The 13488-nt window shown below is 52.1% G+C and overlaps 2 protein-coding genes across 2 annotated transcripts in view; both read left to right on the top strand.

Moving 5' to 3' along the window:
- TP53 (tumor protein p53) overlaps window positions 1-3505 on the top strand; it is a 34233-nt gene extending 30728 nt beyond the window's left edge. The window contains exons 7-11 of the mRNA XM_073623488.1: window positions 413-522; window positions 817-938; window positions 1192-1271; window positions 1345-1430; window positions 3264-3505. Coding sequence (XP_073479589.1) covers window positions 413-522; window positions 817-938; window positions 1192-1271; window positions 1345-1430; window positions 3264-3351 — 486 coding nt within the window. The 3' untranslated portion in view covers window positions 3352-3505. The remainder of the gene's footprint in view (window positions 1-412; window positions 523-816; window positions 939-1191; window positions 1272-1344; window positions 1431-3263) is intronic.
- Window positions 3506-8719: 5214 nt separating this feature from the next.
- LOC141133886 (uncharacterized) overlaps window positions 8720-13488 on the top strand; it is a 38985-nt gene continuing 34216 nt past the window's right edge. Inside the window, exon 1 of the mRNA XM_073623487.1 lies at window positions 8720-8795. Within this exon, the coding sequence (XP_073479588.1) occupies window positions 8759-8795 (37 nt within the window). The 5' untranslated portion in view covers window positions 8720-8758. The remainder of the gene's footprint in view (window positions 8796-13488) is intronic.

The raw sequence follows: 13488 nt of genomic DNA, 5'->3' as shown, positions 1-13488 counted from the left end.
GTATGTATTTGGGGGAGCGGGAGATGTGTGGGATCCTCTAGGACCTCCTGTGCTGTGGGTTCGAGAGGCCATATTGTGGTGGTGGGGGTTAGGTATTGGGGGAGGGTAATTCTCTGGGACCTCTTGTGCTGTGGGTTCCAGGGGCCATATTGGGGGGGGGGGGGGGGAGGGGAATGGTTGGGGTGGGGGAAGGGGAGGTGTGTGGAATCCTCTGGGACCTCCTGTGCTGTGGGTTCCAGGGGCCATATTGGGGGGAACGGTTGGGCTGGGGGGAGATGGGGTGTGTGCATTCCTTGGTGATCTCTCCTGTGCTCTGGGTGCCCCTATTGGTGGAGATGGGAGCAGTTGGGGGAGGGGGGTGTATTGGGGTGTGTGGAATCTCCAGTGACCCCTCATGTACTCTCCTTTCCAGGTGGGGTCCCAGTGTACAACCATCCTCCTGAACTACATGTGTAACAGTTCCTGTATGGGGGGAATGAACCGCCGACCCATCATGACCATCATCACCCTGGAGTCTAAGGAGTGAGTATCGTGTTTTGGGAGCCAATCGTAAACCCTGTTGGAATAGTCATGTGACCGGCTCTCAAAGAGGACCTGTCCCACCAGAGAGAACGGTCTTGGCTCTCCCCTTGCTGTGCTCTATGTTGGGTTTAATTGCCTTATCGATCTTCATAGTGTCTTCCCTTACACTGCACATTCTAATTTGCTGCTGTAACATGTTTCAGGCACTAAAGGTGGTCCTGTTTATTTAGGGGTTCAGCTATGATGGGGATCATCCTCTGTCTGCCCCTCTCTGATCCCTCCATGTCCTTCCAGGGGTGTCCTCCTGGGCCGGCGCTGCTTCGAGGTCCGTGTGTGCGCCTGCCCCGGCAGAGACCGCCGTACGGAGGAGGAGAACTTCGCCAAGAAGAAGGAGCTGAAGGGCAGCGGGAAAAGAGGTGAGACTCTGCGGGGGCGGGGACCAAGAGAGGGGCCGGTGAGGATTGGCTGAGTGCGGTGCTCCTCCCGCTTCATCAGCATGGGGTGGTTGAGGAATTCTGGCATTCCAGGCCAGGAGTGGTTTGAGTTATGGGGTGGTGCAGGAATTCCCTTTAATTCTCCAGGGGAGGGGTTTAAGTAATGAGGGGGAGGGGTTTAAGTAATGAGGGGGAGGGGTTTGCTGTAACGACCTTGTGTTTCTCGTCCTTCCAGCCATTCCGAACCCTCAGATGTTAGATGCCCTAATTCCCAAAAAACGGCTCATCAACGAGGAGGAAGTCTTCACCCTCCAGGTAACCCCGCCTTCCCTCTGGCTCCTCCCCATCTTGTTTTTCCCTCTTGACGCTGCCTAATTTCCTCCTCCAGATCCGAGGACGTGAGCGCTACGAAATGCTCAAGAAGATAAATGACGCCCTGGAGGGTCAGGACAACAAAGCGGAGCCCCAGAAATTGTAAGTTATCCCGCTCTGTAATATGGCAGAGAGAGAGAGAAGAGGGCGCCGCTGAGCTCCGCTTATAAATGTGGGCGTGACCTGAGACGAGTGTGTATGTGGAGGGATATTGGGGGGCGCAGTGTCAGGTACGTGCTCGGGGTGGACTGCAACAGTCATCCACCCTGTAGCTGCTGGGACCTGGGGAGGTGGGGCTCCATGGGTAACTGCCGGGACCTGGGGAGGTGGGGCTCCATGGGTGACTGCCGGGACCTGGGGAGGTGGGGCTCCATGGGTGACTGCCGGGACCTGGGGAGGTGGGGCTCCATGGGTAACTGCCGGGACCTGGGGAGGTGGGGCTCCATGGGTGACTGCTGGGACCTGGGGAGGTGGGGCTCCATGGGTGACTGCCGGGACCTGGGGAGGTGGGGCTCCATGGGTGATTGCCGGGACCTGGGGAGGTGGGGCTCCTTGGGTGACTGCTGGGACCTGGGGAGGTGGAGCTCCATGGGTGATTGCTGGGACCTGGGGAGGTGGAGCTCCATGGGTGATTGCTGGGACCTGGGGAGGTGGGGCTCCATGGGTGATTGCTGGGACCTGGGGAGGTGGGGCTCCATGGGTGACAGCCGGGACCTGGGGAGGTGGGGCTCCATGGGTGACTGCTGGGACCTGGGGAGGTGGAGCTCCATGGGTGATTGCTGGGACCTGGGGAGGTGGAGCTCCATGGGTGATTGCTGGGACCTGGGGAGGTGGGGCTCCATGGGTGATTGCTGGGACCTGGGGAGGTGGGGCTCCATGGGTGACTGCCGGGACCTTGGGAGGTGGGGCTCCATGGGTGACTGCAGGGACCTTGGGAGGTGGGGCTCCATGGGTGATTGCTGGGACCTGGGGAGGTGGGGCTCCATGGGTGATTGCTGGGACCTGGGGAGGTGGGGCTCCATGGGTGACTGCTGGGACCTGGGGAGGTGGGGCTCCATGGGTGACTGCTGGGACCTGGGGAGGTGGGGCTCCATGGGTGACTGCTGGGACCTGGGGAGGTGGGGCTCCATGGGTGACTGCTGGGACCTGGGGAGGTGGGGCTCCATGGGTGACTGCTGGGACCTGGGGAGGTGGGGCTCCATGGGTGACTGCTGGGACCTGGGGAGGTGGGGCTCCATGGGTGACTGCTGGGACCTGGGAAGGTGGGGCTCCATGGGTGACTGCTGGGACCTGGGAAGGTGGGGCTCCATGGGTGACTGCGGGACCTGGGGAGGTGGGGCTCCATGGGTGACTGCTGGGACCTGGGGAGGTGGGGCTCCATGGGTGACTGCTGGGACCTGGGGAGGTGGGGCTCCATGGGTGACTGCCGGGACCTGGGGAGGTGGGGCTCCATGGGTGATTGCTGGGACCTGGGGAGGTGGGGCTCCATGGGTGACTGCTGGGACCTGGGGAGGTGGGGCTCCATGGGTGACTGCTGGGACCTGGGGAGGTGGGGCTCCATGGGTGACTGCCGGGACCTGGGAAGGTGGGGCTCCATGGGTGACTGCGGGACCTGGGGAGGTGGGGTTCCATGGGTGACTGCCGGGATCTCGGCAGGTGGCGCACCCCACAGGTGGCCGCCCCGGGATCTGGGGAGGTGGCGCACCCCACAGGTGGCCGCCCGGGATCTGGGGCGCCATCTGCCTGGGATCTGGGGAGGTGGCGCACCCCATAGGTGGCTGCCGGGATCTGGGGAGGTGGCGCACCCCATAGGTGGCTGCCGGGATCTGGGGAGGTGGCACACCCAACAGGTGGCTGCCCGGGACCTGGGGAGGGTTGATGAACACCAATGTCGGTTAAGGGTCGCTGACTAATAAACGCTGTTTGTCTCCGCAGGACGCTGAAATGCCGCAAATGTCGGGACGAGATCAAACCCAAGAAAGGGAAGAAACTTCTAGTGAAGGATGAGCTGGACTCTGAATGAGGATGAGGCCCCAGAAAGAGGCCAATACGTCTCACTAAAGTTTTCTACCCCCCTCCCCTCCCCCAATCCTTATCGCTTTATCCTAATCATGTGCTCTCTATTTCTAACAGTCACTGCCATAAAATGTGTTTTTTAATAAAAATGTTTCCGTTAATTTTCCTGGTGTGGAATTCTTTGGAGGTTGCCGATAGAATCTGCCGTGTTTCCGGTATACAAAAAGAGTGTGCTGATCTGGAATGGTGCGGCTGGGAAATGACATTGGAGGGTGCCATGGAGTATAGAGGGAGGGGGGGGGTCCTTTCTACATATACAGGATCTTCAAAGGACTAAACCCCCCCCCCCCCCCCCCGGTGTGTCCGAATGAATGTATGTGTGTGTGTGTATGCAGTTTAAGTCCACAATTTATCTGATCTACAGAATCTAAAATATGACACTAAAGTTCTCCAACCTCATCCAGTCTTTGGGGGGGGGGGGATATCTGGAAAATGCTGATAGCTGCCTGACTGGTCTCTCAGATTTGGATAACGTTGGGAGCCCCTTGGCTGGTTACTGGGACCGTGGCAAATGCTGCTGGCACTCTGAGCTGGTTTTGGAGATCAGGGAAATGCCACTATACCTCCTGGCTGGTCTCAGGAACCTGGGTAATAGTCTTTTGGGCCGGGGAATGCTGGTAGCCCCCCATGCTGGTCTCAGAAACCTAGGTAATGGTTTCTTGGATGAGGGAATGCTGGTGCCCCCCTGGCTGGTCTCAGGATTCCAAGTAATGCTTTCTTGGAACAGGGGTTGCTGGTAGCCCCGTGCCTGGTCTCCGGCACTAGGCTAATGGTCTCTTGGATTGTGGTTTGCTGGTACCTCCCCTGGCTGGTCTTGGGAACCCGGGGAATGGTCTCTTTGACTGGGGATTGCTGGTATCCCTCCTAAGCTGGTCTCAGGAACCTGGGAAAATGGTCTCTTGGACTACGGGTTGCTGGTAGCTACATTAGGCTGCTCTCTGGAACCACTGGTAAAGGTCTCGTGGCCTGGGTAATAATAGTAGCCTCCCTGGCTGGTTTTGGGAACCCAGGTAATGGTATATTTGGACCAAGGAATGCTGGTAGCCCCATTAGGCTGATATCAGGAACACCCAGGTAATGGTCTCTTGGATCAGGAAATGCTGGTAGCCCCCCTAAGCTTGTCTCAGGAACCCTGGTAATGGACTCTTGTACAAGGAATTGCTGGTAGCCCCCACCCCCTAGGCTGGTCTCAGGAACCTGAGGAATGGTCTCTTGGACCAGGGAAAGCTGGTAGCCTCCCTAAGCTAGTCTCAGGAACCTGGGGAATCGTCTCTTGGACCTGGGAATGCTGGTAGTCCCCCAGGCTGGTCTCAGGAACCCGGAGAATGGTCTCTTGGACTAGGGAATGCTGGTAGTCCCCCAGGCTGGTCTCAGGTTCCTGGGGATTTGCCTCTTGGATCAGGGAATGCTAGTAGACCCCCTGGGCTGGTCTCAGGAACTGAGGTAATGATCTCTTGAACCAGGAATGGCTGGTAGCCCCCCTAGGCTGGTCTTGGGAACCCAGGGAATGGTCTCTTGGACTGGAGAAAGCTGGTATCCCCCCAGGCTAGTCTCAGGAACCTGGGGCATGGTCTCTTGGACCGGGGAAAGCTGGTAGCCCAACTAAGCTAGTCTCAGGAACCTGGGGAATGGTTTCTTGTACCGGGGAATGCTGGTGGCCCACAGGTTGGTCTCAGGAACCCAGGTAATGGTCTCTTGGACTGGGAAATGCTGGTAGCCCCCTTGGGGAATGGTCTCTTGGACCCAGGGATGCTGGTAGCCCCCCAGGCTGGTCTCAGGAACCCAGGGAATGGTCTCTTGGACCAGGAATTGCTGGTAGCCCCCCCTAGGCTGGTCTCAGGAACCTGGAACTCTCTACCCCTATCTGTCCAGAGCCCCTCCTATCCTCTGGAACTCCCTACCCCAATCTATTTAACCATCTCCTACTCTGTCCTCCTTTCCTTCAGGAGATCCCTGAAAACACATCTCTTCAGGGATGTCTATCCCACCTAACAGCTGACTATCTTCCCCTCTCCATCAGCTCATCCCTTCCAGTTTATTACCTTTTTTTCAATCACTTCTATAGATTGGAAGCTCTTCTGTGCAGGGTCCTCCTAGCCCTCTTGTATTGATTTGTATGGTGAGGTGCTGTGATGACGCTTGGCACCCCCATATTGTAATACTACATTCCTGGTACGAGCCCCCCCCCCCTACAAGAGACGTGTGGCTGCTGGTAAACCCTTAGCTGGCCCTTCAATACAATGAATCCTGGGATGGCGGGGTCACTGTGCCATTCTATGGGGTCACAGCGCTCCATTCTATGGGGTCACAGCGCTCCATTCTATGGGGTCACAGCGCTCCATTCTATGGGGTCACAGCGCTCCATTCTATGGGGTCACTGTGCTCATTCTATGGGGTCACTGCTCCATTCTATGGGGTCACTGCGCTCCATTCTATGGGGTCACTGCGCTCCATTCTATGGGGTCACTGCTCCATTCTATGGGGTCACTGCGCTCATTCTATGGGGTCACTGTGCTCCATTCTATGGGGTCACTGTGCTCCATTCTATGGGGTCACAGCGCTCCATTCTATGGGGTCACTGCGCTCCATTCTATGGGGTCACAGCGCTCCATTCTATGGGGTCACTGCGCTCCATTCTATGGGGTCACAGCGCTCCATTCTATGGGGTCACAGCGCTCCATTCTATGGGGTCACAGCGCTCCATTCTATGGGGTCACTGCGCTCCATTCTATGGGGTCACTGCGCTCCATTCTATGGGGTCACTGCGCTCCATTCTATGGGGTCACTGCGCTCCATTCTATGGGGTCACTGCTCCATTCTATGGGGTCACTGCGCTCCATTCTATGGGGTCACTGCTCCATTCTATGGGGTCACTGCGCTCCATTCTATGGGGTCACTGCGCTCCATTCTATGGGGTCACTGCGCTCCTTCTATGGGGTCACTGCGCTCATTCTATGGGGTCACTGTGCTCCATTCTATGGGGTCACTGCGCTCATTCTATGGGGTCACTGTACTCCATTCTATGGGGTCACTGTACTCCATTCTATGGGGTCACTGCTCTCCATTCTATGGGGTCACTGTGCTCCATTCTATGGGGTCACTGTGCTCCATTCTATGGGGTCACTGCGCTCATTCTATGGGGTCACTGTGCTCCATTCTATGGGGTCACTGTGCTCCATTCTATGGGGTCACTGCGCTCATTCTATGGGGTCACTGTGCTCCATTCTATGGGGTCACTGCTCTCCATTCTATGGGGTCACTGCTCTCCATTCTATGGGGTCACTGCGCTCCATTGTATGGGGTCACTGTGCTCATTCTATGGGGTCACTGTGCTCCATTCTATGGGGTCACTGTGCTCCATTCTATGGGGTCACTGTGCTCCATTCTATGGGGTCACTGCGCTCATTCTATGGGGTCACTGTGCTCCATTCTATGGGGTCACTGTGCTCCATTCTATGGGGTCACTGCTCTCCATTCTATGGGGTCACTGCTCTCCATTCTATGGGGTCACTGCGCTCCATTCTATGGGGTCACTGCGCTCCATTCTATGGGGTCACTGCTCTCCATTCTATGGGGTCACTGCTCTCCATTCTATGGGGTCACTGCTCTCCATTCTATGGGGTCACTGCTCTCCATTCTATGGGGTCACTGCGCTCCATTGTATGGGGTCACTGTGCTCCATTCTATGGGGTCACTGCTCTCCATTCTATGGGGTCACTGCGCTCCATTGTATGGGGTCACTGTGCTCCATTCTATGGGGTCACTGTGCTCCATTCTATGGGGTCACTGTGCTCCATTCTATGGGGTCACTGCGCTCATTCTATGGGGTCACTGTGCTCCATTCTATGGGGTCACTGCTCTCCATTGTATGGGGTCACTGCGCTCCATTGTATGGGGTCACTGCGCTCCATTGTATGGGGTCACTGCGCTCCATTGTATGGGGTCACTGCGCTCATTCTATGGGGTCACTGCGCTCCATTCTATGGGGTCACAGCGCTCCATTCTATGGGGTCACAGCGCTCCATTCTATGGGGTCACAGCGCTCCATTCTATGGGGTCACAGCGCTCCATTCTATGGGGTCACTGTGCTCCATTCTATGGGGTCACTGTGCTCCATTCTATGGGGTCACTGCGCTCCATTCTATGGGGTCACTGCGCTCCATTCTATGGGGTCACTGCGCTCCATTCTATGGGGTCACTGCGCTCCATTCTATGGGGTCACAGCGCTCCATTCTATGGGGTCACAGCGCTCCATTCTATGGGGTCACAGCGCTCCATTCTATGGGGTCACTGCGCTCATTCTATGGGGTCACTGCGCTCATTCTATGGGGTCACTGCGCTCATTCTATGGGGTCACTGCGCTCCATTCTATGGGGTCACAGCGCTCCATTCTATGGGGTCACTGCGCTCCATTCTTTGGGGTCTCAGCGCTCCATTCTTTGGGGTCACAGCGCTCCATTCTATGGGGTCACTGTGCTCATTCTATGGGGTCACTGCGCTCATTCTATGGGGTCACTGCGCTCCATTCTATGGGGTCACAGCGCTCCATTCTTTGGGGTCTCAGCGCTCCATTCTTTGGGGTCACAGCGCTCCATTCTATGGGGTCACTGTGCTCATTCTATGGGGTCACTTTGCCATTCTATGGGGTCACTGCGCTCCATTCTATGGGGTCACAGCGCTCCATTCTATGGGGTCACTGCGCTCCATTCTATGGGGTCACAGCGCTCCATTCTATGGGGTCACTGCGCTCATTCTATGGGGTCACTGCTCCATTCTATGGGGTCACTGCGCTCCATTCTATGGGGTCACTGCGCTCCATTCTATGGGGTCACTGCTCCATTCTATGGGGTCACTGCTCCATTCTATGGGGTCACTGCTCCATTCTATGGGGTCACTGTGCTCCATTCTAGGAGGTTTACTTGACTATGTAAATTCTGTGTACAACCTCTGACATGAGAGGTGGGGGTGATGTGGATGTATAGCCCGTCTGTAGTCTATATGGAAATGTGAGAACACACCGCGCTCTGTGCGCCTTCCATTACACCCTCCACAAGATTTGCTTACCAGCTGCCTGCAAATTTGTTATTCAAAGTCATCAAACCAGCCAAATACGGACCACAGAACCTATAGAACCCCATAGAGGACAGAGGGAGGACTACAGAGACCTGCTGGAAGATGGGACGGGAAGGACAGGCAATGTGAGCAGAACACACCATTATATATATATAGGGGTTGCTATATAGTTGCAGTGTACAGATAGTCCTATATCTCGAAGTATAAAGATATAGATATCGATGTGTACTCTTTCATACAGATATAAACGGAGTGGACTGCGCTGTGGACGTTTCCCGAAGATGTTGGTGCCGGCCATCCTTTACATTTACTTCCTGAGTGAGTATCCTCTGTTATATGGGCGGTTGTACTTCCTATATGGGTTATAAGGCCAGTAGTGAGATTTCTGACAGCTCCCCAGTTTATGAAGCCTTCCTGGGTCACTGTCCCCCAGTTCCACCACATGTCCCTCATGGAGGTTTACGGCTCCTCCTGTTGGGTAGAGCGGGGTCACAGCATATTTTACATTGAATTTTTGGCATCTTTCAATATTTTTTCACTCTTCAGTCTGTGTATAGGGGTCTTCTTTCTCTTCCCTTACTGACCCGTATTGGTTGTCCTGATTGTATGGTGAATGTCCTCCCCAGCACTGGGCTCGGGTTGTGTGGACTGATGAGCTTTGGTCTTCAAGTTGGGGCAGGTTGAGTGATTGTCTGGGCTTATGAGGGAGCTGAGTGATAGTCTCCGGTTATGGGACGGTTGAGCAGTAGTCTCTGATTATGGGACGGTTGAGCAGTAGAGAAAAAAATAGGAAAAGGGGAATTGGGAAAATAGGACTTTATATGATACACATCACTTAGGTTGAATCAATCAATCAATTAATAGTAGAAATATTTATTGTTAGCCATAATTAGGCAATGTATACCGGTAACATTAATAATAATAGATCAATATGTACAATACAGAATAAAGAAGGACATGATAAGTACATCATATAACAATCCAGGTAATATAATAGAAGTTATTGCACACATGAAATAATGAACCGGCAACATCCCTAATGCATAAAAGGACATAATAAGGAATAAAATAGCATATAAGATTACATGATTGATTCAAACAGTAAAACCCTAGTAAACCCATGATTAATGTGGCATAGCATCAAAAATTCATGCTCGACGCGTTTCGTGGGTTGTTTCCACTCATCAGGAGCAGCTATACATTGGAGGTATCTATAATAGAGTAAAATAAAAAAAAATCTTTCATCAATGGTAATTGATCAAAGAATAGGGAGAAGAGGGACATAGAACTTATAGTCCAATCATTCTTACCTATGGGTAGCTAATGTAGAGTATGGGTAATAATGATAATGAAGATACATCGGAGGTACCAGGGGGCGAAAGACCGCCCCCCCGGGAGCTGAGGTGATGGCTGTGCAGGCGGCGATAGGGCCAGGTGTATAATAATAGGTATTGGCCCCGTGGGGCTTCTGTATCAATAAATAATTAAGGAAGGGTGTTAACATACAAATAGAGGTGCCATGGTAGTGCATAGGAGAATATTAAGTGAAACGAAAGGGGGGGGGAGGGGAGGGTTTTTGGGTGATATGAAGTGATAGGAAATAGAAAAATATATATAATATTTCCTATCACTTCATATCACCCAAAAACCCTCCCCTCCCCCCCCCTTTCGTTTCACTTAATATTCTCCTATGCACTACCATGGCACCTCTATTTGTATGTTAACACCCTTCCTTAATTATTTATTGATACAGAAGCCCCACGGGGCCAATACCTATTATTATACACCTGGCCCTATCGCCGCCTGCACAGCCATCACCTCAGCTCCCGGGGGGGCGGTCTTTCGCCCCCTGGTACCTCCGATGTATCTTCATTATCATTATTACCCATACTCTACATTAGCTACCCATAGGTAAGAATGATTGGACTATAAGTTCTATGTCCCTCTTCTCCCTATTCTTTGATCAATTACCATTGATGAAAGATTTTTTTTTATTTTACTCTATTATAGATACCTCCAATGTATAGCTGCTCCTGATGAGTGGAAACAACCCACGAAACGCGTCGAGCATGAATTTTTGATGCTATGCCACATTAATCATGGGTTTACTAGGGTTTTACTGTTTGAATCAATCATGTAATCTTATATGCTATTTTATTCCTTATTATGTCCTTTTATGCATTAGGGATGTTGCCGGTTCATTATTTCATGTGTGCAATAACTTCTATTATATTACCTGGATTGTTATATGATGTACTTATCATGTCCTTCTTTATTCTGTATTGTACATATTGATCTATTATTATTAATGTTACCGGTATACATTGCCTAATTATGGCTAACAATAAATATTTCTACTATTAATTGATTGATTCAACCTAAGTGATGTGTATCATATAAAGTCCTATTTTCCCAATTCCCCTTTTCCTATTTTTTTCTCAACGAATATGGAATGGAGACCAATGCACGACATGTCATGGCCTCATATAAAGTTCCAACATTTTTTCTCCTTCTCGCAAACGGTTGAGCAGTAGTCTCTGATTATGGGGTGGCTGAGCAGTAGTCTCTGATTATGGGGTGGCTGAGCAGTAGTCTCTGATTATGGGGTAGCTGAGCAGTAGTCTCTGATTATGGGGTGGCTGAGCAGTAGTCTCTGATTATGGGGTGGCTGAGTAGTAGTCTCTGATTATGGGGTGGCTGAGTAGTAGTCTCTGATTATGGGGTGGCTGAGCAGTAGTCTCTGATTATGGGGTGGCTGAGCAGTAGTCTCTGATTATGGGGTGGTTGAGCAGTAGTCTCTGATTATGGGGTGGCTGAGCAGTATTCTCTGATTATGGGGTGGCTGAGCAGTAGTCTCTGATTATGGGGTGGCTGAGTAATAGTCTCTGATTATGGGGTGGCTGAGCAGTAGTCTCTGATTATGGGGTGGCTGAGCAGTAGTCTCTGATTATGGGGTGGCTGAGCAGTATTCTCTCATTATGGGGTGGCTGAGTAGTAATCTTCAGTTATTGGGTGGACAAGCAATAGTCTCTGATTATGGGGTGACTGAGAGGTATGCTCCAGCTTTAGCGTGGCTGAGCAGCAGTCTCTGATTATGAGGTTGCTTAGAGGTAGTCTCCAGATATGGGGTGGTTGAGCCAAAGGCTGTGGTTTTGGGGTGGCTGAACGGTAGTCTCTACTTATGTAGGTGGCGGAGAGGTATGTTCCAGTTATGGCCAGAATCAGCAGTAGTCTCTGGTTATGTGGTGGCTGAGTGGTAGATTCCAATTAGGGAGGTGATTGAGTGATCATCTCTGGTTATGGGGTTTCTGAGCAGTAGTGCCCAGTTATGGGGTGGCTGAGTAGTTGTCTCTGGTTATGGGGTAGCTGAGTGGTTGTCTCTGGTTATGGGGTAGCTGAGTGGTAGTCTCTGGTTATGGGGTAGCTGAGCAGTAGTCTCTGATTATGGGGTGGCTGAGCAGTAGTCTCTGATTATGGGGTAGCTGAGCAGTAGTCTCTGATTATGGGGTGGCTGAGCAGTAGTCTCTGATTATGGGGTGGCTGAGCAGTAGTCTCTGATTATGGGGTGGCTGAGCAGTAGTCTCTGATTATGGGGTGGCTGAGCAGTAGTCTCTGATTATGGGGTGGCTGAGTAGTAGTCTCTGATTATGGGGTGGCTGAGTAGTAGTCTCTGGTTATGGGGTAGCTGAGCAGTAGTCTCTGATTATGGGGTGGCTGAGCAGTAGTCTCTGATTATGGGGTGGCTGAGTAGTAGTCTCTGATTATGGGGTGGCTGAGCAGTAGTCTCTGATTATGGGGTGGCTGAGTAGTAGTCTCTGATTATGGGGTGGCTGAGCAGTATTCTCTGATTATGGGGTGGCTGAGCAGTAATCTTCAGTTATTGGGTGGACAAGCAATAGTCTCTGATTATGGGGTGGCTGAGTAGTAATCTTCAGTTATTGGGTGGACAAGCAATAGTCTCTGATTATGGGGTGGCTGAGTAGTAGTCTCTGATTATGGGGTGGCTGAGTAGTATTCTCTGATTATGGGGTGGCTGAGCAGTATTCTCTCATTATGGGGTGGCTGAGTAGTAATCTTCAGTTATTGGGTGGACAAGCAATAGTCTCTGATTATGGGGTGGCTGAGCAGTAGTCTCTGATTATGGGGTGGCTGAGCAGTAGTCTCTGATTATGGGGTGGCTGAGTAGTATTCTCTGATTATGGGGTGGCTGAGCAGTATTCTCTCATTATGGGGTGGCTGAGTAGTAATCTTCAGTTATTGGGTGGACAAGCAATAGTCTCTGATTATGGGGTGACTGAGAGGTATGCTCCAGCTTTAGCGTGGCTGAGCAGCAGTCTCTGATTATGAGGTTGCTTAGAGGTAGTCTCCAGATATGGGGTGGTTGAGCCAAAGGCTGTGGTTTTGGGGTGGCTGAACGGTAGTCTCTACTTATGTAGGTGGCGGAGAGGTATGTTCCAGTTATGGCCAGAATCAGCAGTAGTCTCTGGTTATGTGGTGGCTGAGTGGTAGATTCCAATTAGGGAGGTGATTGAGTGATCATCTCTGGTTATGGGGTTTCTGAGCAGTAGTGTCCAGTTATGGGGTGGCTGAGTAGTTGTCTCTGGTTATGGGGTAGCTGAGTGGTTGTCTCTGGTTATGGGGTAGCTGAGTGGTAGTCTCTGGTTATGGGGTAGCTGAGTGGTAGTCTCTGGTTATGGGGTAGCTGAGTGATCGTGTCTGGTTATAGGGTAACTGAGTTATAGTGTCTGATTATAGAGTGGCTGAGTGGTAGTCTCCAGTTATGGGGTGGCTGAGTGGTATTCTCTGGTTGTGGGGTTTTTGAGTACCAGTGTCAAGTTATGGGGTGGCTGAGTGGTAATCTCTGGTTTTGGTGTCGCTTAGAGGTAATCTCTGATTTTGGAGTGGCTGAATGGTAGTGTCCAGTTTTGGGGTGGCTGAGAGGTAGTCTCTGGTTATGGGATAGCTTAGCGGTAGTCTCTGGTTATGGGCTGGCTGAGCAGTAGTCTTTGGT

This window comes from Aquarana catesbeiana, linkage group LG03 (assembly GCF_042186555.1).
Source record: "Aquarana catesbeiana isolate 2022-GZ linkage group LG03, ASM4218655v1, whole genome shotgun sequence".
Classification (NCBI taxonomy): domain Eukaryota; kingdom Metazoa; phylum Chordata; class Amphibia; order Anura; family Ranidae; genus Aquarana; species Aquarana catesbeiana.
The sequence above is the reverse complement of the archived record's forward strand: the minus strand, read 5'-3'. Positions and strand labels throughout refer to the sequence as shown.